At 57.8% G+C, this 26,360-nt stretch overlaps 1 protein-coding gene across 1 annotated transcript in view; it reads right to left on the reverse strand.

The window, feature by feature from the left end:
* Nucleotides 1–1,076: 1,076 nt before the first annotated feature.
* The window catches only part of KLHL26 (kelch like family member 26), a 29,290-nt gene continuing 4,006 nt past the window's right edge, over nucleotides 1,077–26,360 (reverse strand). Inside the window, exons 2-3 of the mRNA XM_057540893.1 lie at nucleotides 7,016–7,198; nucleotides 1,077–4,824 (exon numbers count right to left, since the gene is read on the reverse strand). Coding sequence (XP_057396876.1) covers nucleotides 3,243–4,824; nucleotides 7,016–7,198 — 1,765 coding nt within the window. The 3' untranslated portion in view covers nucleotides 1,077–3,242. The remainder of the gene's footprint in view (nucleotides 4,825–7,015; nucleotides 7,199–26,360) is intronic.

Below are 26,360 nucleotides of genomic sequence, written 5' to 3' on the forward strand. Positions count from 1 at the left end.
CCACAAGAATTAAGCTGGGCCCTTTGTTGTGGGCAGGAGCACGGCTTCGTGGCCCTCTTGCCCTTGGGGTCTGCAGGCCAGTGATGCCCACGGATGCTGGAGTGGATGAGACTCTGCTCCCACCACCCCACCCCAAAAGCTGTCATTTGTGCAACAAACATTCAGGCTGTGCCTCCTGGGATACATGGCCAGGTGCCCCTAATAAAACCGGTGCGCCGAGCCTCCACCATGAGAAGCAAAAGCTCCAGGGCCCGTGAGAACAGAGGGGCTGGAGCTGCATTCTCAGAGATGAAGCCAGGGGCGGGTTTCCAAGCTGGCCAGGTCTGGGGCAGATTCCCACCTCACACGGCTCCCCCGAGGCCCCCTTGGCCCTCGCTCGCTGTGAGGCCCCAGAAGTCACACTTGGCCTCCCTCTCGCGGGCCTCCATCCCACCGTCCCAGGAGATGGCGTTTTCCCACAGCCCAGGCCCAGGTGCAGAGGGAGGCTCCTGCCGGCCACATCCAGGGCCACGGTGGGAAAGCAGGATATCTGGAAGCAGACGGGCTCTCCACAAGCTCAGTCCCTACGTGCCCAAGCGGCCCTGGGCAAAAGGTGAAGGAGGTGATGAGGTGATGAGCTCCAGACCCCTTCATGGTGCTGTGCAGAGGAGGGCCAGGCTAGTCCAGGAGCGTGTACACATGAGCTGTGTGTTTAATTGTGCATGAGTGAGCATGTGAGCACATTACACGGCCTGTGAGCAAGGCTACCTGTGAGTGTGACCACGTGGATGTGGGTGTCAGATGCATGAGTGCAGGTGTGCGTGTGAGCGTCTGCGTGCCTGTGTGCACGCATGTTCCGCCTCCCTCTGAAGGACACAAATGTGCACAAAGTAAAGATGCAAGCCAGTTTCTGCTAAATTAAAAACAGCTTTTTCGTGTTTAAAGTTTACAATACGAAAAATAATTTTCCTTTCTTCCGGGGGGGTGTGGGTGTGGAGAGGGAGGGGCAGGGGGCCCCTGAGAACATTCCATGAACCAGCCCAGACGGTTATGCACAATCGACCCGGTTAGATATGGCAGCACCTCCCCACCCCCAACTCCGCGCCGGCGCCCCTGCCAGCTCGTTGGGGACAAGATGTTCTGAGGTGTGAGCTGATCTGGGGGGACTTGCAGCTGGCAAAGGCTTCTCCCTGCCCCCCCGAAGGGGCTGTGCCTCCAGCAGGGAAGGGTTCTCTTTGGGGGAGCTCAGGTTGGGGGTGATGAGAAAGGGCTAGAATGTTCCAGTAAGTCCCTGAGGGTTACTGTTTTTTCACTTCTATGCCCCTGGCAGTGTGGGCTCCTTATTGGTTCCCAACCAAGTTCCTATTTCCACCCCGCACCCCCATACACACACCCAGCCTCACCCCGGGCCCTGACGGCCGCTGCACAGGAGCACCAGGCCTGTGGGTATGTTTTGAGGGTGATCCCGGAAGCCTGCCCTTTCAGAAGGCTGTCAGAATACTGCATTCTCCACCAATTTGCAGCCGGGTTCGCACAGAGGCCTGCCACAAGAGCAGGGGCCAGGGGCAATTTGAGGAGCTCTTGGGCCCACAGGGAAGCACAGTGGCTTCATGCTTCCCTTAGGACCTGCCCTGCTTCTCCCCCATCACAGCCTCTGGGGAGGGGGGCTCCCCAGCTTCCCAACCTGGAGTCCCAGGACTGAGCAGATGGAGACAGAACCTGCCAGGGGCTGTGGGGCTGGCTGATGGCAGGGGGCCGGGTCACCAGGCGCAAGGAACCACCTGGAAAGAGTCTCTTGAAGGCTGCCTTGCCCCGGCTGGTTGCCCTCTGTCTTGCGGGCGCCGGGTGGAAGGAAGTCCTTAGCCTCCTTTCCCGCTGCCCCCAGGCCTCTGAGCCAAAGGCCGGCCCCACTTCCAGCTCCTCTGCAATGCTGGAAAAGGGCGAGGGGGGAGAGGAGCCCCCAAACATGCAAGGACATGAGGAATCTGCGACCCATCAAGCCCCACAAGCTCAGCACTGGGCCCACTCCATCTTTTTACCATAACATTTTTATTAAATAAAAGGAAAATATTAGGAGACGACGTCTGCTAAGGTATGAGGTTAATTCTTTACATGGCGAGTGGGTCACAGAGACACGACATCAATCGTCCATTAGCAGCAGAAGAGACACTTTAAGTTGCCCCGAGGGGACAAATCTCATTTATAAGACAGTGGTGCTGGCCTCTTAAAAAAAAAGCAAAAGAGAACAACAACAAAAAAAATGGTTTTGAGGTTTAGACAACAAAACAAATGTGGCTGGAGATGCCGCAAAGCCCTTGAAGGCAGAGGCCTCACGGCCCGCCTGACTTCCCACGCAGGGTGGGCACAGGCCCTGCGGCATGTCAACCTGAACACAGGGTTGGGGGGAGCAGAGGGCTGGAAAGAGGGGGAGAAATAAAAAGCTCGGGACAGGCCTGTGGAAAGCAGACGCACTGTGAGATTCTGAAGCAGGCGTCCCCTTTCATTCACAGGACAGGGACAGGGAGGAGGAGAGCCAGCCTGTGCTTACTAAGGCCCCACACATCACCCAGGGCCAAAGGGGAAGGCCTGATGCCCGTAAGGACCGTCTCTGGGAGCTGGCTGTGTTTTTCTTCCTCCTGAAAGCAGATGATAGAACACCGTGAAGGTGCTAAGACCCAGGCCAGGAATGGAAATGAGTGCCGGCTCCCTCCTGCCCAGCAGCTCAGGCTTCTTGGGGAGGCAGAAACATGCCCTTCTGGCCAACCCAAGCCAGGTACTTGCCAGCCGCTTCTCCTGCTCCTGGAGGTCCGTATGTTACAGAGATCTGGGGTGTGTTTATTTTAAAAAGGACGCATGCAACTCATGGGGGTTGGGGGGAATTTGGGGATCAACTGTGAACGAGTTTGCATCTGAATATCTCAGACCTCTGGGCAGGGGGAGGGGAGAGAAGTGGGGCAAAGCCACACCACAACGCCCCAAAGGAGACCCCGATTCCCGCCCGCCAGCCATCCAGCGAGAACTCAAGGTGGGTGAGAAAACCGCCTTGGGTGCGAGTTTGCTGCCACATCAGCCTTGTTGCTGGCAGCCTCCCCCACCGGGCACAGAGCCAGAATCTGCTTCAGGAAGGAAGGGGGGTGAGGAGGGTGCCTTATGCGAGACCAGCCCGCGGGGGTGGGGATTCGAAGTTCCCCGCCCAGACGTGCACCCGCCAAGCCCCTCGCAGAAACAGCAGGTGGCCAGGCCAGGAACCGGGGTCCGGGGAGCTACCTCCTGGTCCTGGCCCGGGGCAGCAGGACAGGGGCACAGGCGATGCCCGCAAAGGACTCCGGGAAGTGCAGGTCACGCTCCCACTCGTCCGTCTCAGTGTTGTACACCTGCACGATGCCTGTCACATTGTTGAGACGCCAGTTGTAGCCTCCAACGATGTAGATCTTCCTGTCCAGCAGGCAGCAGCCGGCCTCTGACTGTCCGGCCCGCATGGGGCTTACACTGGTCCACTGGTCCGTCTCGGGCACGTAGTACTCCACGGCCAGCACGTCGAAGCAGCGGTCAACGTGGTCCATGCGGCCGCCAAGGGCGTAGATGCGGCCGCCGGCGCCCACCATGGCGTGGAGCACTCGGGGCTCGCTCATGGGAGCCTTGAACTCCCACTGGTCGGTCTCGGGGTCGTAGCAATGCAGGGCCTTCTTGTCCTCCACCGAAATGCCGTAGCCGCCCGAGATGTAGAGGCGGCCCCCAGACGAGGCACCCGCATGGCCCCATGTGCGGCGCTTCAGTGAGCAGGCATAGCCCCACTCGTTGCGCCGCGGGCAGTACCTCTCAACTGAGGCCAGGCTGCCGGCCCGGTTGCGGCCGCCCGTGGCGTATACCATGCCGCACAGCACATTCAACTGGAACTGGATTCGGCTCTCCTGCATGGCCTGCAGGCGCAGCCAGCGGTTCAGGTGGGGGTCGTAGCGGTAGCAGGAGTCCACGGCGCCCTCGCCACTGCGGTACTGCAGGTGCTGACCCCCGGCCACATACACGAAGTTGTCCAGCACGGCCACGCACGTGTGGCTGCAGCCCACCTCCATCTCCGTCAGCTCACGGAAGTGGCGGGCCCCCGGCTCGGGCAGCTGGTACACCTTGCTGCTGACCGAGCGGTCGCTGTCGGTGTAGGGCGTGCCGCCAAAGGCAACCAGCGAGGGCACGTCCGAGCGCACGGCTGTGCGTGGCGACTGCATCTCATGCTGCCGGAAGGGGAGCACCTGGTAGTTGAAGGCCTCCAGCAGGTACTGGCGGCACAGCACGTCCTCCACCATGATGTCCAGCGTCTGCACGCTGTCCACCAGGTCTGAGGACCGCATGAGCGGGAAGCGGATGTGGCAGAGCACGTGGCTGGCGCGCAGCCGCCGGGCGGGGTCGTGCTGCAGCCAGCGGACGGCCACACGGAACAGGTCAATCTCGGCGCAGCTCTGCAGCCGGTTGCTCTTCAGGAAGAAGACGAGGCGCTCCAGTGGCAGGTGCAGGAAGTCCTCCTCCTCAGCAATCTGCAGGAAGTGCCGGAAGGTGAAGGTGTCCACCGATTCCTTGAGCGAGGCCAGGCTGAAGGTGGTGGCCATGTGGCCAATGTTGAGGCAGGTCTCCACGCTCATGGCGGCCTTGAGGAACTCCTCACACAGCTCCACCACGGGCAGCATCTGCAGGAACACGGCTGCACCCAGCACGTCCTGCACACAGTCCAGGTCCAGTGTCACCTCGGCACTGTAGGCGAAGTCGATGATGTGCCGCAGGCCGCGGGCCGACACGCCCTTCAGCTCAATAACGTCCTGGCTCGTCTCCCTCATGCCGCCCGTGAACATGGCCCTGAAGGTCAGAAACACAGCATGTGGGCTCGGGGCAGCCAAGGGGCACTGTGGCTGCCCGAGCATGGCCTGGCCCCGGGACACTGCGAGCAGGGCACGGCTGGCCAGGGGAAAGCAGGCCGGATGCTCATTAAAGACAGGCAAAAAGGAAAAGAAAGATTTTTAATCCACCCCTAGCCATGCGTCTTCCTACAAGCAGCAACTCCCCACTCTGCCCCCCTAGGTGGAGCCCTGCCTGGCCTCACCCAGAGGTGTGCGGTGCTGGGGCCCAGCTGGCTCAAAGGGCGGGGACCAGGGGCTGCTCGCTGCGGGGCTGGTGCGGCTGTGCAAGAGAAGACCAAATCTTGGCTTTGGCTCTGGCTCTGGGGACAGGTCTCCAGCCCCACCTTAACACCCAGCCCTGGACGACCACGCCGGTGGCAAGTTCAGGAGACAAGGCAGGGACCCCCAAGGGCACTAGGCACTGTAGTTCACAGAGCCCAGCCCCTCACGTGGGCAGCTGGCTCCACCTTTCCCAGCCTGGGTCACTGTCACATGGGTTGGGGAGGGGTGAGGGTGCCCAGGTCAGAGTGCCCAATCAGGGGGCTGTGCTAGGGTCCCTGCCATCTCCAGAGGCTTACGTGGTCAGGAAAGCCCCCTGAGAATGGCCCAAAGGAACACCAGCCCATCGTGAGACCTGCCCCCCAGCAGCAAGTAACCCCAGCTCTGTCAGCCTGCTATCCTGCTCTGAGAAGCAGCGCTAACGTGAGCGCTGCTGAGAGACGTAGGCCCTGGGTCACAGCTCCCCATGGCCTTTGAGGGCCCCCCACCAGGAAGAGGGGTGAGAACCCCAGTGCCTGCTCAGGGTTCATGGCAGGTTCTAGAAGATAGCATGTGCTCCAGCTTGGGGCAAGCTGGCATTTCATCATAACTATAACTACCATCAGCACACATCTGTGACAGCTGTCTGAGGGGAAAGAACTTCCCGACATTGCCCGACAGTTGCCCGTCCCCTAGTCGCACACCCAGTGGGCCCAGCTCAGGCCCCAGAGGAGGGACAGCTGAACTTGGTGCTGCCGTGGGGCCACTAACAACCGCCCAACCCTCCACCACAGTGCTCTACCAGCCCCCTGGACCCTGCCCCTTCTTGTCCCCGCGAGTCCCGTCAGCCCATCGAAGGCAGAAGCAATCACGGTGACAGTGACGGGAGGGAGCATTGCCTTTTAAGGCCTCACCAACTGCAGTGCCAGCACAGAGGAGCCTTTAAAGGGCAGTTCTGGCTGGGCCAGCCCGCCCGTCCCCAAATCCAGAACAAAAATAGAAGCGGCGCCCCAGATGGCTTGGCTGCTCCAACTCCCCAGAATGGCCCCTCTGAGCCCGTGGGGCGGGCAGCCAGGGGGCGCACCAGGCAAGGCACCCCAGCTGCGAGGAACATGCAGCCCGAGACGGGCACCTGGGATGGCAGGTGGGAACGCTTCGGCCACCCCTGGCAAAGTGGGGCTGAAGAACCACCCCCAGGGCGGCACCCCAGCTCTCTCTGGTGTCAGGAGGAAGCTTGCCAGCTGGTCACTAAGGGAATGAGGGAGACTGTCCCCAGCCTGTGACAGCCCCCAGCTGATGAGAATGGCCCCCAGCCCTGCTCCGTGGGGCCCTCGCTCCCCTGCTCAGCCAGGCACAGGGAAGGAGCTTTCAGGAAAGGGCCTTCAGGGTAGAGAGACCGGTACACCCAGCAAGGCCTCACTCATCACGTGGGGCCTTGGACAGAGCCTGGCACACACAAGGGCTGCCGAGCAGGTGTCCCTCCCATCCCTCAGCCTGAGCACAGGTGCCATGTGGGCAGAGCTCATGCCTGTCTTATCCCTGCTAAATCCCCAAGGCCTAGAACAGCGCCTGGCACATGCAGGCATCAAATAAAGACTTAGAATGAAAACCTGATGGAGCCCTGCCACCTTGGCAGGGCAGAAGCTGCTAATCGGGCACCCACCTCTGTCCCCCAGGCATGCTCTGCTTGTCTGCTCAGTGTCCCCCACAAGTCTGAATAAGTAGCAAACCTGGAAAAACCTGCAGGTTTACTGGACTTCTCTCCAAACCCAAAGATGGGCTAACCCCAGCCATTTTCCCTCAGAGCCATCCCCGTCTAGATGCCCAGCCCTGAGATCTTCCCTCTTAGAAGGGCGGCACCCTCCACCCTGCCCCTGGGGGCCCACGCTCACCTGAAGTAGTCGCTGCAGGCGGCCAGGACCACCTTGTGCGCGTGAAAGGTCTCTCGGTTGATGGTGAGCACAACATCCAGGAGTTGGCCCTGGGCGCGGAGGGCAGAGAGGCCCTGCAGGAGGCTGGTGCTGTGGCCCGGGGCCGAGAAGGTACACTTGAGGGCCCCGTTCTTGTCGGCCATGCTGCGGGAGAGCAGAGGTGGGCAGGTGGCTCACAGGCCTCAGGGCCGTCTGGTCCCTGGGCAGGCTTGGCAGGGCTCTGAAGCTGCCCCGGGTGGAGGCAAAATTGCCAGAACCAGCCCCAGAGAAGTGGAAACCAGGCCTGGGTCCCAGTGGTGTCTTCCACCTGCCCACTGACTGGCCGTGGCAGTGGATGCGCCTCTCCAGCCTCCATTTGCCACCTGTGAAATGGGTTTGATGCAGGACCTGCAGAGGCTCCCGCATCCCTTTTTTTTGTATTTGAGATGAGATTCACATAACATTCATCATTTTAAACTGTACAATTCAGTGGCATAAAATCCACTCACAATGTTATGCAACCATCACCTCTATCTAGTTCCAGAACATTTCAGCACTGTGAAAGAAGACCCATACCCATTACCAGTCACCCCCCCCAATCCCCCTCCCCCAGCCCCTGGCAACCACTAATCTGCTTCCTGTAACTATGGATTTGCCTGTTTTGATGTTTCATGTAAATGGAATCATGCAACATGCGGTCTTTTGTATCTGGCTTCTTTCACTCAGCCTGATGTCTTCAAGTTTCATCCATGTTGTGGCGTGTGTCAACGCTTCATTCCTTTTTCTAGCCGAGTAATATTCCCCTGTGTGGACACACCATAATTCCTTTATCTGTTCACCCATCTATGAACCTTTGGGTTGCTTCCAACCTTCTCCTCTTTAAAAATTTATTTCATTAGCTTTCATTCTAAAATGACCTGTGCCGGGGCTTCCCTGGTGGTGCAGTATTGCGGCTCGTGGGCCGCTTCTATTTTTATTCTGGATTTGGGGACATTAGGAATCTGCCTGCCGATGCAGGTTTGAGCCCTGGTCCGGGACGATCCCACATGCCAAGGAGCAACTAAGCCCATGTGCCACAACTACTGAGCCCGCGCTCTAGAGCCCACGAGCCACAATACTGAAGCCTGCATGCCTAGAGCCCATGCTCCGCAACAAGAGAAGCCTGCGCACCACAACGAAGAGTAGCCCCTGCTCGCCACAACTAGAGAAAGCCCGCGCACAGCAACGAAGACCCAACACAGCCAAAAATAAATAAATAAACAAATAATAAAAAATAAAATGACCTGTGCCTACTGAGTGCTCATTTTAAGTTATAGGACTCTCCATGTCACCTCACTGTCCCCTGTGCCCCAGTGAGCCATCCCCACGAGTTAAGCCCCTCTTCTCTCCCCGGCAGGAGGCAGGGTGGGATTAGTTGCCAGCACAGAGCTCCAGCACAAGTCTGAAGGAGGAACTCGAAACCTGCAGCCTCCCGGGTGGCACTAAGCCCCGGGGTTGGGGGTGCCACGGGCCAGCTTCTCACCGTGGGAGAGGGAGAGCCACCTCCAGCAGGTGCTGACCTTCAAGGTCTAGCCACTCTGACACCAGCCAGCATGCCTCTTGTGCCCTGTACCCCAGGGGAGGGCAGCCACACGACCATAAAGTCACCCTGGCCGTTTACAGAAGAATTTCGCTCTGGCTGCACTCGGTGGACACCCAGTCGAGGGGAAACGCCTGTCAGTCCTACCTTTCAGGGACACGCTGAGCAGTTTGTCCGCAGCCCCAGAGCTGTAAGAGGACACAGGAGGACTGAACCCGGGTCCAGGAAACAGCAGGTTGCATGGGATCTTCCTGTCACCAATGTAAGGAAGCCGTAAAACCAAGAATAACTGCCCTAAGATGGATTTACCTACGGGGGCAGTTAGCTGGGGATGTGATAAGTAAAACAGATTCCTGCACCTCAAAATGAGGATGCACAAAGCAAAGGTTGCCTTGGAATAAAAATAAAGTTTTGAAAAGGAGAGGGGTGGAAATAACCCAAATGCCCATCAGTGGATGAATGGATAAACAGAACATGGTGTATGCATACAATGGAATATTACTCAGTCATAAAAAAAGAATGAAGCTGAGTCATGCTACAACATGGAAGAAACTTGAAGACATCAGGCTTAGTGAAAGCCGCCAGACACGAAAGGCCACGTGTTGCATGATTCCATTTATATGAAATGTCCAGAAATCCACAGAGACAGAAAGCAGATTAGTGGTTGCCAGGGGCTGGGGGAGGGGGGGTGTGGAGTGACCACCTGAGGGTACAGGATTCCCTTTGGGGTGATGAAAACGTTCTGGAACTAAACAGAGATGATAGTTGCACGACATTGTAAAAGCACTAAATGCCACTGAACTATATACTTTAAAATGGTGAATTTTATGTTATATGACTTTCACCTCAAAAACAAAACAAAACTCAAGGACATCTGAGCCTTCTCAGGTCCTGGGCAAAACCCTGCCATGACCTCCAGGGCCTCACAGCATACAAGGTCCTCTGTGGCCCAGCCCCTATCACCCCCACTCGCTTCCCCTCATCCCCTACCCCCTCCCCAGCCCGTCCCCTTTGCTGTTTCATCGCGGAAAACTTTTGTAGACATGCATCGATAGGGCTTCCCTGGTGGCGCAGTGGTTGAGAATCTGCCTGCCAATGCAGGGGACACGGGTTCGAGCCCTGGTCTGGGAGGATCCCACATGCTGCAGAGCAACTGGGCCCGTGAGCCACAATTACTGAGCCTGCGCGCCTGGAGCCTGTGCTCCGCAACAAGAGAGGCCGCGATAGTGAGAGGCCCGCGCACCGTGATGAAGAGTGGCCCCCGCTTGCCACAACTAGAGAAAGCCCTCGCACAGAAATGAAGACCCAACACAGCCATAAATTAATTAATTAATTAATTTAAAAAAATTAAAAAAAAAAAAAAGAAATGCATCGATAAATGAGTTTAGGAGCCCCTAATATATCACTTCCTCCTCCAAACACAACAGAAGGGGGCAATGCCCATCAGCCTCCATGGGGTCAAGAGCCTTCCCAGGACTCTCTCAGCCCCCACCCCACCCCAGGCAAAGGCCATCCTCCCCAGCCCTCTGCTCTCTCCCCATGGCCTCCGGCTCTCTGGAACTTGCTTTCCCATTCCTGGGACTGATGCCTGCCCACAAATGAGGGCCAGGAATGTGGGCACTGGTCTTTCCAAGAAAGCAGGAAGAGAAAGAAGGCTCCTCGACTCCTACTGCCCACCGGCTCCCAAAACACAACCAGGGGTAAAAGAGCTGACGTCGGGCACAAGACACACAGTCGCTGCTGACGGGAGGTCCCCGACTGGCACAGGCCGCCCACCTCAGCGGCCCTTCTGCAGAGCCTCGGGAAAAGGGGTAAACCATCCAATGGGCAGAGGGGCTGCAGGGCCCTGGGCACTGCCTGCAGGCCTGAGAGATGCTCAGGGTTCCGAAGGTGTGGGGACATGGTGGGGGGACAGGGGATGTGGCAGGGGGACACCACCTGTGCTTAGCGGAAAACCATCCTGTCTCTGGGAGGCAGGAACACATGTGAGTCAGAGCCCAGAGCTGTGGTCATCTGAGCTGGTGATACTGGGACGCCAGTGGTGTCGGTAGCCAGATCCTGGGTTTGTCCCGGAGGCTGGGTGTGCAAACCGTGGAAGGAGGGAAGGAAAGGGACCCAGGAGGACCCTGAGTCTCTAGCTTGGCCGAGTCGCCTCTCCCCACCAGGTGGAGGGGATGCCCACCTCACACGCCCCCCTCCTCTCCCAGGCAGGAAGCAGCCAGTGCTGCTGCATCCAGCCCATCCTTCCTGACTGGGTCACTGCTCGGATCTGAGTCTCTGCTCTTTTGGTTTCCCAAGAACCCCACCTGACCCATGTTCTGAAGATCACGAAGAGAATGTCATTGGACCCTCAGGATTCAGAAGGTCTCAAACTGTACCCACCCACTGGCCAGGGCTGCCCTCAGCCATACAGGCCCTGCCAGGACATCTCCAGGGACAGGGTCTTGCTGTGTCCTCTCGGCGACACCCTGTGACGGGCCTCTGGACCGCTGAGCCAAAGCCACATCCCACATGAGCCTCCCAGGACCCTTGAGGTGCTCAGATCCATCCCCCCCTCCCCCACTCTCCTCATGGGCTTTTTTGTCAGCCCCGTCTGTTTCTCATGGGTGGGAGGACACAGCATGAATGAGACAGAGCAGACCTGCCCTCGTCAGGCACACAGTCCGGGAAATGGGGACCCAAAGCGGTCACATCATCCAGAACTGGCTTCACATCGAAGCTGTGAATGTCTCGGGGGGAGGAGACAGGAGCTGGGAGCAGAGAGGTGCAGAGGCCAGAAAAAGTGGGAGTGTCCCCGGCTTCTCCTCCCAGCTCTGCCACCCCTGAGGTTAGACAGTGACGCCCAGCCTGGGAGCAGAGGGCTTGGCTGCATCCTGGGTGTTGGCCCTAAGACCCGACTCCCACGAACGGCCGTCCCTGTGCAGAGCCACCTCCCCTCCCAAGATGGGCCCCCTCCTGCCTGGGGCCAGGTGCTCCACCTTCCCTGTGCAGCGCAGTGGCCTGGGATCAGGGACGGCTGCTGTGACCCCTTGGAACCTCCCTCCCAGGACCAGGGGGCAGAGAAGAGGTGTGTCTCAAACCAGGGACCGTGTTAAGATGCAGACACAGACGTAGACTTGGCCAGTCTGGGTAGCCCCGGGGATGGCAGTGCTGCTCTCCGCAGATGCCACTCAGCACAGCAGGGGCTGCGGGGTGTGAGGAGGTGACACGCAGACAGCACCTGTGCGCCACTTGCATCACCAGGATCCCCTAGAGTCATCCAAGCCTGGATCCTGGCCCTGAGCAGAGTGTCTGGAGGGTTGGGCCGGGACCCAAAGCCTGGGAGGTGAATCTTGGCCAGAACCACTCCGGAAAGACTGCCCGGACTGCACCACGGCCCTTGCTGCTCCAGGCTCCGGCACCTGGGGTGAGGAGCAGAGGGCAGGATTCCGAGGCTGCCCTGCTATCTGCCAGCTGTGTGACTAAGGCACGTTGCCCGGTCCTCTGGGTCTTCATTTTCTCAGCTCTCAAATGGGGCAGGCAGGACTGCCCTGGTGGTCCAGTGGTTAAGACTCCACGCTTCCACTGCAGGGGGCATGGGTTCGATCCCTGGTTGGGAACTAAGATCCCACATGCTGTGCAGCGCGGCCAAAATTTTTTAAAAAGGTGGGGAGGGGAAGGGAGGAGCAGACGTCACAGAGCTGCCATGAGGCTCCCCGGCCCCCATCACCTCCTGGGAAATGAGGGACCACAGACCCACTTCCCCCAGCTTCACTTTGGGCTGGCAAGGCCCAGTGGGGGGCTACATCCTGCCACCAACCATACAAGCCACTCGTATGCCTTTGAATGGGGCCAAGTGCTTGGGAACTTGAAGCTTGGAACCACCCACAGAGCACCAGCCCATGGCAGGTGTCAAGTGAGCCTAGCTGGCCTCTCTGTGAACACCTCACCTCACAGATTTTGTATATTCCCCCAACCCAGCCTTTGACATTTTGCTTTTAGCTGGCCTCAGTTTTTTCTTAGAAGTTCCTCTGAGAGTGTGAGGCAAGCTGGGAGGATTTCCTGTGCTTCCTCTGAGCTCTGGGGAATGGCGTGCCTAAGCATGTTTTCACCAGAAGAAAGATCTCACACCAGAGGCAACTTCATCCTGGGGCTGCTTGGTTCCTGGACATATATTTACTGTGGTCCTCCATATATAAAGAGCACCAAGAAATCAATACAAAGCCAGCAATGTCACAGAAGGATGTGGGCTGACGGTTCCTAGGAAAGGAAGCACAGCTGGCTGGAGAGACCTAAGACTCAGCCTCGCTCATGATAAGGGAAGTGTGCTTGCCAAAGGACTGGCTTCACCCCTCAGGTGGGCAGAGTCATGGGGTGGGCCATCTGGCAGCAGACGCTCTTGTCCATTCCCAGCAGGAGTGCAAAGAGGGACAACTCCCAGGCAGGCAGTTTGGCAGACCTAGCAAAATTCTAAAGGCTCACATCCTTGACCTAGCAAGTCTACTTTTGGGATTTACCTGAGATGTACTCACATGTGCAAGTTGAGAGATGTGTGAGGATATTTACCAAATACCATTTCTGGGGGCTGAAGATGGGAAACAAGCTAAACACCCTTTAAGGGGGTACAAAGGGCTGCCCTCCAGCCGAGCACGGAGGCCGTGCATACTCTAAGCATTAAAACGCTCCTCTGCAGGAGTTAGGACACCCCGGCCCAGGAACCCCTACAAAGCCCATAGCACTTCTGCTTACAGGGTGTGGAGCCTAAGTTGCACCAAGGGGGTAGGAAACGGCCCCTTTCTGCACATGCCTCATCCTGTCCCAGGCGCTCCTCCTCGTGCCTCCAGCAAGGCTCACGGCACCTCACAAGGCTGGTTTCCTCCTCCCATCTCACCAGTGGGACAACTGTCTCTGAAGCCCCCACCGCTACCCCACACACACCTCACAGCCTCTGGGGAACTCAAGGAAGGAGGGAGGAAGCCGGCAGGGGCCAGAGTCCCCAGCCTAGACAGAGAAGCAGGCTTGGCTGGGCGGAGGTGGGCAGGAGGAAGAGGGAGGGCCGGGGCCTGGGACCGATGACTAAGGGAAGGACCCATTACTCAGGCCGGCCCAGACAGGGGGCGGCTGGCGAGGCGGGGCCCCGGGCCCCCAGGAAGGCGGCAGCGGCAGCCCTTGAGCTAGTCCGAGTCTCCAGACGGCCACCCAAGCCACGGTCACCCGCGCTGAGTCATCGGAGCCAATGCGTCAGCAGCTGGGTCAGGGCGTCTCTGGAGGCCACTCACTGCCTCCCCAGCTGCACCCTCAGCCTGGACCTGGCCTCTGACCATGTGCCCCCCGCTGTCCTGACCCCAACCTCCGCGCTGTGTCTCTCTAGCACTGTCATCAGGCACCCCCAGCCATGTGCAGTCCCGTGCTGGACACGGGGACACAGCTGTTGCCTCCCTCTGGATGTCCCTGCACAGGGGCTGACAGCCAGTGGGACTAGGTGGGGTATATGCCCACCTGTGGCAGGATCCCCACAACCTCCAGGCGTCCCCAGCCTGCTGAGCCCATTGCCCATGCTGTCGCTGGATCCTTGCTGGCGCCCCCTGTGGGCACTCCTTCCTGCCCCCCATCCTTCATGGGGTCACCCCCCAAATACACCAGGGGCTAGAGTCCTTGCCTCAGGGCCTGCTTCGGGGGGACCCAAGGCAGGATGGCCTAGTGAGGGACAGCCACAGGAGGTGGAGAGCCACACCAACAGTGACAGGGCCCCGCGACGGCGGTAGGGGCTGCCTTGGGAGCAGCACTTGGCGGGGTGGGCGCTCCCCTCCTCCTGCCCTCGCCCGGCTGCTGGCCCTGGTCTCCACTGTCGGTTTCCCAAGCCCACAGGAGAGATATGAAGCCCCGGAAAGTTCTTTTCACTGGAATGTCCAAAAAAAAAAAATGGGAAAAGGCAAGACCAAGAAAGAATTTCATGGAAACATTTCTTTGGGGTTTTGTAAACTCCTTTCCCACCCCCACATGGAGCCCAAAACTCAGGCCAGAACAGAGTCTGACGGTATTGCCCCTTTAACATACTGTTCTGACATGCAAATTCCCTCACTTCCCCTCAAAACAGAGAGCACTTCCACTTTCAAAGCCAATTTTGGTTTTATTGTCCATGTGGCTCGATGGAGCACAGCAGCGCAACGCAGCTGGTTGGCTCACACCCCGGCTGATGCAGTACCAGGGAGCTCCAGGCCACTCCGCCTTAGGGTCCTGGGTGCATCAGCAGGGAAGACACAAGGGGGGACAAAGGGAGACAGAGACCCAGAGAGGGGGAGAGAGACCCAGAGAGAGAGAAAGAGACCCAGAGAGGGGGGACAGAGACCCAGAGAGAGGGGGACAGAGACCCAGAGAGAGGGGGACAGAGACCCAGAGAGAGGGGGACAGAGACCCGGGGCGGGGGGGGGGGGGAACAGAGGTTGGGGGATGGGGATGGGGCTCTCTAGCTGCAGATGGAGAAGTGCCGGCAGCCCGCTGGTCACCTCTCTGTCCTATTTCCCACACCACCAACCACTGCCTCCTATCCAGCCACACTGGAAGCTTCTCTGGCTTCCCCTTCCTGCCCGCCTCAGACCCTTCACAAAGCAGGCTCACTGACAGAGCACATGCTGGGCACAGCCCTTCACAAAGAACTTCATGAATCCCTGGCCAGCCCAGGAGGTCAGTGCAGCAAGTGTCCCCTTCAAGATGGAGAAACTGGACTTGCCTGGTGGTGCAGTGGTTAAGAATCCGCCTGCCAATGCAGGGGACATGGGTTCGATTCCCTGGTCTGGGAAGATCCCACATGCCGCAGAGCAACTAAGCCCGTGTGCCAGAACTACTGAGCCTGCGCTCTAGAGCCTGAGTGACACAACTACTGAAGCCCGCACGCCTAGAGCCCTTGCTCCGCAACAAGAGAAGCCACCACAATGAGAAGCCCACACGCCACAATGAAGAGTAGCCCCTGCTCACCACAACTAGAGAAAGGCTACACAGCAACGATGACCCAAGGCAGCCAAAAATAAATAAATAAATAGATTTATTAAAAAAAAAGATGGAGAAACTGAGGCCCAGCATGGCCCCCACCCCATGGCTGCAGGCAGCTCCAGTACTGGCTCCCACTTCCCGCTCTACTACAGCCTGCTGACTCTGCCAAGGCCACTGCTCTGCCTTCCAGGCACGCAGCTCCATGGATCAAAGGTGCGTCTGAGCCAAGGTCCCAGATGTCCCACAAAGGCAGACACCCCAAGCCACTGTTGCTGTGGTTACCACAGTATTTCACAGCTCTGGGTACTGTGCTCCCAGCCCAAAGGATGGAGTCACCATGTTTTGGCACCTGGCAGTAGCCCTCAAATGCTCCGGCTGGCCAGCAGCCCCCATGCTCACGTCAGCACGCTCTCTCCTGGGGCTGCTCACCCCAGGCCGGCTCCGCCCTCCTCACCCCCAGACAGCCGCAGCCCCACGGTAAGGGGCAGCTCCTTCTGAGATGCCTGCAGTCCTCTCACAGGGCTTGATCCCTGGGCGCTCTGGGGAGCAGATGAAAGAGCAGGGCTCCTGTGTGGACAAGTGTGGAACCCAGGAGCAGATGAAGGTCCTCAGAGCAGGGTCCCAGCAGGCCTGGAGGCCAAACCACTGAGAGAGACTGGGGGGCACAGAGACCCATAGAGAGGGGACAGAGACCCAGAGAGAGAGAGAGGGAGAGAGAGAGAGAGAGAGAGAAGAAAATCTGGCCAGGGCCCCAGATCCCATGTGCCCCTGAGCCTGGGCTCTTTCCACAGCATCAGCTGAATTGTTTTATTTCTCCCTCCTGGTCATCATACTGGTTACTTCCTACATCTTCTGAGATAATTTAAATCAGGATGCCCAGTGCCAAGGTGGATCTGCGCACCCCATGGGAGGCCAGGTGAGCCAGGCCGCCAGGCAGGGGCAGAGCCTCATCCACTCCTTCCCACCTGCTCTGCCTCCTCCAAGAGCTGGGCCGTGGACACATCTAGGGCCCACTGTGAGCCCACCCTGGGAGCACGTCACCCACAGAGACGCTCTCCCTGAGCCCTGCAAAGGGGCGCCAGGCCACACTTGCCCACCTCATCTTCAGGGCATCACCAGGCAGGGCCACCCCCCACACGTATGTCCTTGGCTCCTGCCTGTCTGTGCCTGCAGTGCAGTGACAGGGTGACCGAAGAGAGGCGGTGCTGGGTGCTGGGGAGTACCGGCAGGAGGGAACCATGCAACCTGCCGGCACCCGGGACTGGTGGCTCCTGAGAACCCCCACGTGACAGCCAGGGAGGCTCAGGGTCCAGAGGGTGGTAGGGAAGGCAGACAGGTTCTAGAACCCACGTCCACCTCAAAAGAACCATCATGACTCCTCCCAAGGACCCAGAGAGGTGACAGGAGCAAATTCCTAGGGGCTGGGAGTAGAGGCAGGGGTGTGCCTGGCCCCACAAGTCACCAGCCTCACAATGAGACCCCACCAGCCATCCCCAAAGCCTGGCTGGGATCCTGCGCACACAGAGCCTGGCGCCGGACAGCCTCGCTCAGTGCTGGTTGCACTCAAGGCAAGTGGAACCACCCGGTCAGCTCCGTCATCCCGCCCTTCTGAGACAGGGACAAACCGCGTGAATTCCCCCACTCCCGCAATACTCACTGGGTTACAGCCAAGAACTCTACAGGTATGGCCCACCCTCCCACAAGCAGAAGGCAACAATGACATCAAAGTCCATCACTCTCCTGCCTAAGCCACCTGTGGCTCTCCGACAGTCTTGCTCTTCAGGGACCACAGTGAGCCCAGTGCCCCTGAAGCCCAGCCGTGACCTCTTGCCCAGGCTCTCTGCCCTCACCCCAGCCTCTGACTGGTGCCCCAGGGAGCCCAGGATGCGTGAGGATCTGGCCACTGCTGATGGACAAGAGGACCCTGTAGGCAGCACTTCCCCAGTCCCAGACCTGCCAACTCCAGAAACTTCTCAAGTCTAGGAAGACAGAAGGGGGACACCCAGACCCTCCTTCCCTCATCATCAGCAAGCTCTCTGCCTCCACGTACCCCCACCTCTCCCCACCCTGGCAAGCGAGCACCCACTCCATGCAAGACTGTGGGCCCGGGGCAGTGCCAACCTGGTTCCCAGCTCGCCTCTCAGTGGGCAGCCTGGAGAGGGGTATACCACTATCGTCACCATTTTACAGATAGGGACATTGAGGCACAGAGAGGTTCAGGCATCCACCCAAGGCCACACAGCATGTAAGAGGCCTGGCCAGTGTCAGCCTCTCTGTAGCCCCAGGTGGATGGGCCCCTTGATCACCTCCATGATGCAGACGGGGAGACTGAGGCTGGGAGAGCCGAGACCACTCACCAGGAAGGCCAAGCCAGGAGGTGGACGTGGAGCTGGACAGCAAGTAGGGCAGGATGTGGCTCCTCAGTGGCAGCCAGGGCAAGGGTGTGGACTATCCCACTAACCCCCCGTTATGAGGGAGGTAACCCCATTCTGCCAGGTCACAGTGGGAAAGCCCCACCCAGGCCTCCACACCTCTCCGACCCCAACCCAGATCTATTTGTCTTGCCTGCCCATCGCTCCACCTGGTAAACCATCCGTCTGTTTCCAACCTGTCTCCTCGAAGCTGCAACAGGGGCCTCACCAAGCAGGGCAGGGTGGGTTCTGTCTCCTGCTGTGTTCCAGCACCTGGCACCATGCCCAGCATGTACTCAGAGCTCAGTCACACTTGTTGATTAAATGGCTGGATGGCTGAGTGGGTGGGTGGATGAATGGACGGATAGATGGGTAGATGGATGATGGATGGATGGATGGACAATGGGTGATAGGGTAGATGAATAGACAGATGGGACAGACGGATGGATGGTTGGATGGAAGAGTGGGTGGATGGAAGGATGGGTAGATGGACAGACGGATGGAAGGATGGATGGATGGATAGGATGGGTGAGGTGGCAGGTGGATGGCTGCTAGGTGGCAGCAGTGGCTGGGGCCTGACTCATATCTCTGCTTGTTGCAGGTATCTGCTGCATATATCTGCTCTGTTACCCGCTCCACGCAACCTCCTGGTCCAAGTCCTGGGACTAGGTATGTTATCCTCTGACTGGGCTGAACCAGGAAGCCCTTGGCAGGCTCCTCTCTGGGATGTCTGGCCTCCACACTTTACTCATGCTATTCCCCAGGTCGAAGGGCCAACTCCTTCTGCCCCCCACCTCCACCCCTCCTCCCTTTGCTGCACTCTCAAGCCCACTAGCTCTTCCACGCTCCTCCATCACTTTCCCTTCCAAGCCTTCTCGAAGTAGAAGGTCTCCCCCATGACCTCCCTTGCCCTCATGGCCCAGCCAGGGTTCCCCACAGCCTCCGTGACCCCTCAAAGCCCAGCCAGGGCCCCAATGCCAGGGGCAGCAAGGGCGACTAATAAGCAGGTCTCAGGGTGAAGCTTCGCCTGTTTTGTTCACACCCACTGACAAGAGGCTGATCCCAGTAAGAGCCCATCCCCCCACATTATCCCTGCTGCACTGGGCTTGGAGATGGGGCCACTTGAATGAGCAAAACCCCTTCACTCTACAAATTAGGCAAGTAGGCACATGACTGCATGGCCCCAGAACACCACTCGGAAACCCTGTTGAGAATCCAGCATTGCAAATGCCAGCATTTCAGGACCCAGCCCAGCTGCCTCCCCTGGCAGGGCAGGTATTGAGGTTCTGAAAGGGACAGTTCCACCAAATGGCATGGGCTCATGCCCAGTGGTGCTAGGCCATATGCAGGCAGACACAGTATGGGTATGGCTCAGCAAGGACCTTCCAACAGCAGCACAAACTTAGGCATCAAAAGGGGCCTCTCATGAATATCTTCATTTTAGGAGGTGCCAACATCCCTTCCTTCTTCGGTTAAGGGCCCCCTGTTTTCCTCAGGGAAACTCCTTCACTCTCAGCCCCAGTGGTAAGGATCAGGAGACCCACCCCTGGGCTGAAAAGGGAGAATTCATAACCCAGCCTGGCCAACCAGAGCCTCCCAGGCCCCCAGCCATGCTGATTGATCCCAGGATAGGGAGTGTGACCCATTCGACCCAACCAAAACCTTCCCTGGGACTTTTGCTGGAGCCACCAGGATGGAAACTTCCCTTCCCCTTAGGGTTGCTGGGATGATGGGGAGCAAGGTGAGGTTACCTTGCCCAGCCAAGAGCTAAGAGACGGGAGTCACAGGTTCCAGAGGAATCATCTGAGCTCTGAATTTAATGAATTTAAAAACTGGAATTCTCCCTGAACTTATTTTTTTTTTTTTTTAATTTTATTTATTTATTTATTTATTTATTTTTGGCTGTGCTGGGTCTTCGGTTCGTGCGAGGGCTTTCTCTAGTTGCGGCAAGTGGGGGCCACTCTTCATCGCGGTGCGGGGACCGCTCTTCATCGCGGTGCGCGGGCCTTTCACTATCGCGGCCCCTCCCGTTGCGGGGCACAGGCTCCAGACGCGCAGGCTCAGCAGCTGTGGCTCACGGGCCCAGCTGCTCCGTGGCAGTGGGATCTTCCCAGACCAGGGCTCGAACCCGTGTCTCCTGCATTAGCAAGCAGATTCTCAACCACTGCGCCACCAGGGAAGCCCCCTGAACTTATTTTTTATGTGAACGATGAACTTTTATTTTTTAACTGAAGGCAGTGAGTCGAGTTGAGTTTCTGGCTCTCGTAACCAAAAGGGGCCTTCAATGTCAGAAGCCTCTGATCCGGGGCTCGAATTCTGGATGAGCCTCTCGAAAAACCACTGTGGAGTTAATACTTCTCCAGCTACCACCTCTCCCTGCAATGCACACTGGCTTCCTACCCTGGGAATGCGGACGAGGAAGCCTCACTGGTTGATCTGCAGGCGAGTGGGTGATGACCAGACCCAGCCCGAGCCCCGCCTGCCCGTAAAGAGACAGCCCAGCTGTCTCCCTGTGAAAGGTCAGCAAGCTACCCATGCCCCCTACTGTGAAAGTTCAGCAACTCTAAATGCTAAAATACTGGAAGCACGCCTAAGGCTGGAGCTGCAGGGCAGCCCAATGCCATCAGCCTCGGCAAGGAAAACACCACCCAGAGTTTCTGCAAGTGACTCACGTGGAGCATAAACATTTGTGTGTTCCCAGTCTCCCTGCCTTACGGCCCACGGGCTGCCATTACCCCTTGCACGAGAGAGGTGGGGAAAAAAGAGAGAGAGCAAGAGAAGCCCTCCTAGGATCAACCAGACTTCACCAAGCCAGCACACAGTTATGACTTTAACTATAGTCCTGGAAGTTTTCCAAGTTGAGGCTGCCTCGGGGGTCTGCAGCGGGGCTCCCCTACATGACTGTTGCTTCACGGGCATTTTGTCACCCCCCCCAAACCCTCCCTCAGGAGAATGTCCCACTCTCAGCTACAGTCATGGAAGATTCTGAGTGATCACGTCTCCCTGCTCCTGCTTCCTCCGGCAGACTGCTTCAAATTCTAACATCCCTCTGAGAGGCGAGCTGTCCGGATATCCAGCCCAGCCCAGCCCAGCCCAGCCCAGCCCAGCCCAGCCCAGCCCAGCCCAGCCCAGCCCAGCCCAGCCCGCTCCTGCTAGGATCCTGTCTTTGACCCCTGTGGAATTTCGCAGTTGTGGCGTCAGAAAACGTCTTCAGCCTCGATCCTTGATCCTCCTCGGGTGACCCCCACTTGAGGCCTTTAAAAGCCCAAAGGTCCACCCCTCAAGATTTCCTCCAGGCTGAGCGTGTTCAATTCCGGAAGCTGCTTCCCTCATAGGAAAGGTCTGCGATTCCCCAAAGGTGCCGGTTACTTCCTCCCGAATCACAGTATTTTCAGTGTGCAGCGAGGTGGTCTGCGGGAAGAGCTCAGCAGCAGGGCTGCTCGGCGAGGGGTCTGAAATCACGCTGGATGCGCCCCAAAACCCACTCCGCCAAGGAATGTTAGGGAAACGCTCTCATAGCCATGGGGGATGAGTTCTGTGAATCCTGAGCAGCCCTCTCTGAAGGGAAATGGGAAAGGGGCGGGGAGGAGGAAGGGACCGGAGACTCGGGGTTAACAAGTGTTAAGAGCCCGTCTGCACAGCTGCGGAGCGGCTACCACAGGAGGAGGGCGGGTCGGCCCGGTGGGGACCCAGCGGGCCCCAGCCCCCACTTCCCCCGGCAGGCAGCTGGACAGGGAGCGCGGCTGGTCCTTTCCCTGTCTCCAACACAGCGCTAAGATCCTGTCCGTGAACTAAATGGAGCGCATGCAAAAGGGTCCTGCTCACTGGCTTCTCTCTAACGGGGCTGACTCACTGACAACACACCTGTGAGTCTCTGTTTCTCTACCCGGACCCTGCCATTAACAAAAATCAGGAGAAGAAGAGTGACCCTTGCTCGGCTGGCCATGGAGGGCCGTTCCAGAAGCCTCCCAGTCAGGCCAGCTCCTCCTGCAAATCCATCGTAGATTGTATGTAGAATATCCGCTAGACTGTATCAGAGCCTCCACAGTGAAGCCCTGCCTGCGGGGAGCACACATTCTAGGGGACACAGATCCTTAAGAACACAGACTGGACCATGAGCCTGGGGCAGAGGACGAAGAGCAGCAGATGGGGGGAGTCATGGTGGACAGAGTGGCCAGGCCCCAAGGAGGCAACACAGGAATTGTGCAAAGCTCTGGGACAGGTCACCCCAGCCGAGGGAGGGTGAGCTCACGAGGCCCAGGAGGGGCACCAGCCTGCTGTTGGAGATGTGGGCTGTGGAAGCACGGGGGCACGTGGGCGGGCAGGGCCTCGCCGTGGGGGACAAGGGGATCACGTGGAGAAGCGAATTTTGTTCTGAGACTGTTCTGAGAGTGAGGAAGCCCCCGGCAGGTGTCAGGCAAGGGACGGCCTGGTCTGATGCCTAACTTGGGAGGGTCCCGCCAACTGGAGGTGGGGGGACAGCAGCCAGGAGGGCAAGAGTCGATGGCAGCTCAGAGCCAGGATGAGGTGGAGGTGGAAGAAGGGGCCGGACGGGGATGTGGCTCAAAGTGGAAGCAACACAGTGTGCCAATAGATTAAAGGAAGAGAGAGCAAATAAGTGTGCATGTGGTGAGTGCTCTCAAGGAGGTCAGAGAGGAGAGGCAGGAATCGAACTGGGAAGGACCAGGTCCTGGTTGTTAGAAGACCAGGGACCCTCGAGCAAGGAGAGGCACGAGGACTTTCCAGAACAGAGGGGGGACCTTGAGCCCTCCAGGCCAGATGTCCATGTCTGCTCCCTGTCCCCACTGGATGCTCTCAGGCAGCAGAGCCTCTCAAGCCAAGTGGGGCCTCATCCTCCTGCCTGACGCGTCCTCCACCAGCACTCACTCTTTGGTCCACGGCAGAAACCTGAGAGCTGGTGACTCCCAATCTGGCTGCCACCATGGGTCAGCATGTCACACAGGTTCAACCCTGAACCTTCCCCAAACCCATGCCCGCCTCACCATCTCCACGCCACCCCCCCCAGCCCAGGGTCCCTCATCTCCTGCCAGAGGGATCCTTCCAAAACACGAATCTGACCCAGGTGCCCCCTCACCCAAACCCTGCACCAGCCCCCAGTCTCCCCACTCCTCCCTCTCACCCTCTCCAGCTCCTCTCTGCCCTCTGGACCCCTAAAAAGCCAGGCTCCTCCCCCCCCAGAACCTGCACATGCCACTTGCCTGTACCCAGAAAACAGGCCACCTCCCGAGACTCCCTTCCCCCAAGCTGATGGCACTAACCTTTAGACTCTGCTCAACCTCATCTGTAAGGAGACTCTCAGAACCTTCCAGAGAAGGCAGGAACCTCCAACTCAGCCTCGGGACATTTTATGGCAACCGTGGGGAAATGACGGCCCAATTGTTTCACTTGCTGGCACATAAGTGTCCCACACAGGCACGGCCCATCTGTCCGGGGGCCCCATATGCCCAACACCAAGCGCAGCGGCAGGCACACAGGAGGCATGAGACCACCGACAATCGCCAGGGGAAGAGAAAGGTGTCAAATGAGTCCCATCCACAAGAGGAAGGAGCTGGGGATGCCGAGAAGTCACCCTCCCTCCTCCCCCTTCTCCAGGGCCTTCAACCCTAAGTCTGAAACATGCCCCAAGACCAAAGGGCAGGAGTGCAGAGAAGCCCCACTTTTAAAGTGTCTGGGGGGGAGGCAGGCGCAAACCTCCAACCTGGCCCCTCTGAGCTCTCCCGTGAGGATCGGCAATAAAACATAACCAGTTAAGGAAAGTGCGATGACACACTACATCTACTCCCTAGAGATGGCGCAATGATAGCAGAGGCTAAAGCCTTTCTACCCCATAACTATGGCTGACAAGAAGGCCATCCCCGGGGGGTTGCAGCTACTGGATGGAAGTGGTTCAGCTATGAGACAATCAGGCTGCACATTCAGGGCGAAGTGTGCAGTTTTCAGAGCAATTTCACATCGTGAGCTCAAGGGACCCTACTGGTGAGAAGGTGAGGAATGGGGCGCCTCACTCCCAAAGGAGCTGGGCTGTGTGACCCAGGCCCCGAGCACCTCTGCCCAGCACTTTCTCCAGCTCACCCCAGACTCAACTGCCCCACCCCAATACTCTGCCAAGACCCACCAGCTCATGCTCTACACTCTGTTCCTAGGTGCCAGGCTCACATGGCAGCATCTGTCCTCTCAATGCTGCAGAAGCAGCTCAGACTTGACATGTTCCATTCTCCCACTGGCCCTGCCACTGGCCCTCTCATGGCCACCAAGTAATGATACTACCATCCTCTGAACTGCTCAAGCTGACAACCACAGAATGAATGCTTGTATCACCCCAAAATTCACACATTGAGACCTATTCCCTAATGTGATGGTATTAGAGGGCAGGGCCTTCGGGAGGTGATTAGGTCATGAGGATGGGGCCCTCATGAATGGAATTAGTGCCCTTATAAAAGAGACCCCAGAGAGCTCCCTAGACCCTTCCACTATGTGAGGACTCAGGAAGGAGGCCGTGTCTATGAACCAGGAAGTGGCCTCTCCAGACACCAAATCTGTCGGCGCCTTGATTTTGGACTTCTCAACCTCCAGAACTTCAAGAACTAAATTTCTGCTGTTTATAAGCCACCCAGTCTATGGTATTCTGTTATGGCAGCCCAAACAGACTAAGATACCAACTTTCTCTTCCCAACCTGCCACACTGGCTCATTAGCAAGACCTGCCAAACACCCCATGATCCCTTCTTGGTCCACGTAGGCACAGTGGACAGAATGCTAACAGCTTCAGGACCGCAGGGCAACATTGCCACTTCCACACTCACACACACACGTGTGCAACATGCTGGGCACCCTCTGAGCATACCCTCACCCTAGTTTGCTTCTTCCCAGCTACCCTGCCCAGTGGGTCTGGGGTCCCACTTCCTGGATGAAGACTAACACACAAAGGGTTGCAGATGTGCCCAAGGCATGCAACAAGCATGTGGGTCTGATGAGGTGCCTGATGCCACCAGATCTCCCAGAATTCCTAGGAGGAGTTGAGTTCCTGTCTCTGAAGGGTCAAATTCCTGTCTCTCCCTCTCAGCTGAAGAGAGGATGAGGCCAAAGGAACAAGAATCTTCTCAGGGACTTCCCTGGTGGCGCAGTGGTTAAGAATCCGCCTGCCAATGCAGGGCACATGGGTTCGAGCCCTGGTCCGGGAAGATCCCACATGCCACAGAACAACTAAGCCTGTGCGCCACAACTACGGAGCCTGCACTCTAGAGCCCGTGAGCCACAACTACTGAAGCCTGCACGCCTAGAGCCCGTGCTCTGCAACAAGAAAAGCCACCACAATGAGGAACCCGCACACTGCAAGGAAGAGTAGCCCCCGCTCGCCACAATTAGAGAAAACCCGCGTGCAGCAACGAAGACCCAACGTAGCCAAAAAGAAATATAAATAAATAAATTTATTAAAAAAAAAAAAAAAAAAAAAGAATCTTCTCAGAAGGCCAAATCATTGCCCAGTCTTTCACGCAGGAGTTGGGGGGCTGGACTCTTCCAGAGCCTCAGGGATTAGTGGAGACAACCTAGGGTGCAGCCAGAGAGGGCTTGTTAAGAAAGTTTAAACAAGCAAAGGCCACCAAGCCAGAAGCAGACGCCTCAGCTGAACTGTGCCAAACCCACTCACACTGTGTCCCAGTCACGACTTCCCAGAGAAACACCTATGACTGGCGTGCCCCTCACCCAGATACTCCTGCCTCACCCCCCAAGAAGCAGTGTGAATCAATGAAACTGGGCCCCATCCAGACACCTTTAGGAAAGATGGGCGGTGAAGAGAGGATGCCAAAGGCCCAATGTCTGAAGAAACTTCGTGGTGAGAAGGTTCCTCCAGAACTAGGCAGGCCAGGTACCTCACAGCAATGGAATTTTAGCTGGGGAGGTGCGACTCCTGGGAGAGTTCCTCCACCCCCTCACAACACACTGTAAACCTCCTCTCTCTCCAGGAGCCTGGACCCCCTCAAGGGCCTGAGGTGGAGCTGAGAGGGGGCCTGCTGCAGAACAAGTTTCTTTTGTGTGAGTGAGCCTGCAGCTAGGACCCCACCTCCCCTCAGCAAGCGCCCAGCCAAGGCAGCCATGCTCTGTCCATCCCAGAGGTTCGGCTTGGTCATTAACGACCATCTCTACTAGGCAACGGGTTTTTTGTTGATCCCTCGAGATAGGAAGGAAGGAGAACAAGCTTTTCTCTTTCTTTTTTCCCCCTTGGTTGCAGAAAAGTGAAGTTGGAACAAACAAGTTATATAATGCTGGGGGCGGCTGGGGGAACGCAGTCCTTCCTAAGGACAGTTTTTCAAGTTGTGGGACCGTTGGAAGGGCCAAGGGGAAGATAG

Source organism: Balaenoptera acutorostrata, chromosome 2, assembly GCF_949987535.1.
Source record: "Balaenoptera acutorostrata chromosome 2, mBalAcu1.1, whole genome shotgun sequence".
Taxonomy (NCBI): domain Eukaryota; kingdom Metazoa; phylum Chordata; class Mammalia; order Artiodactyla; family Balaenopteridae; genus Balaenoptera; species Balaenoptera acutorostrata.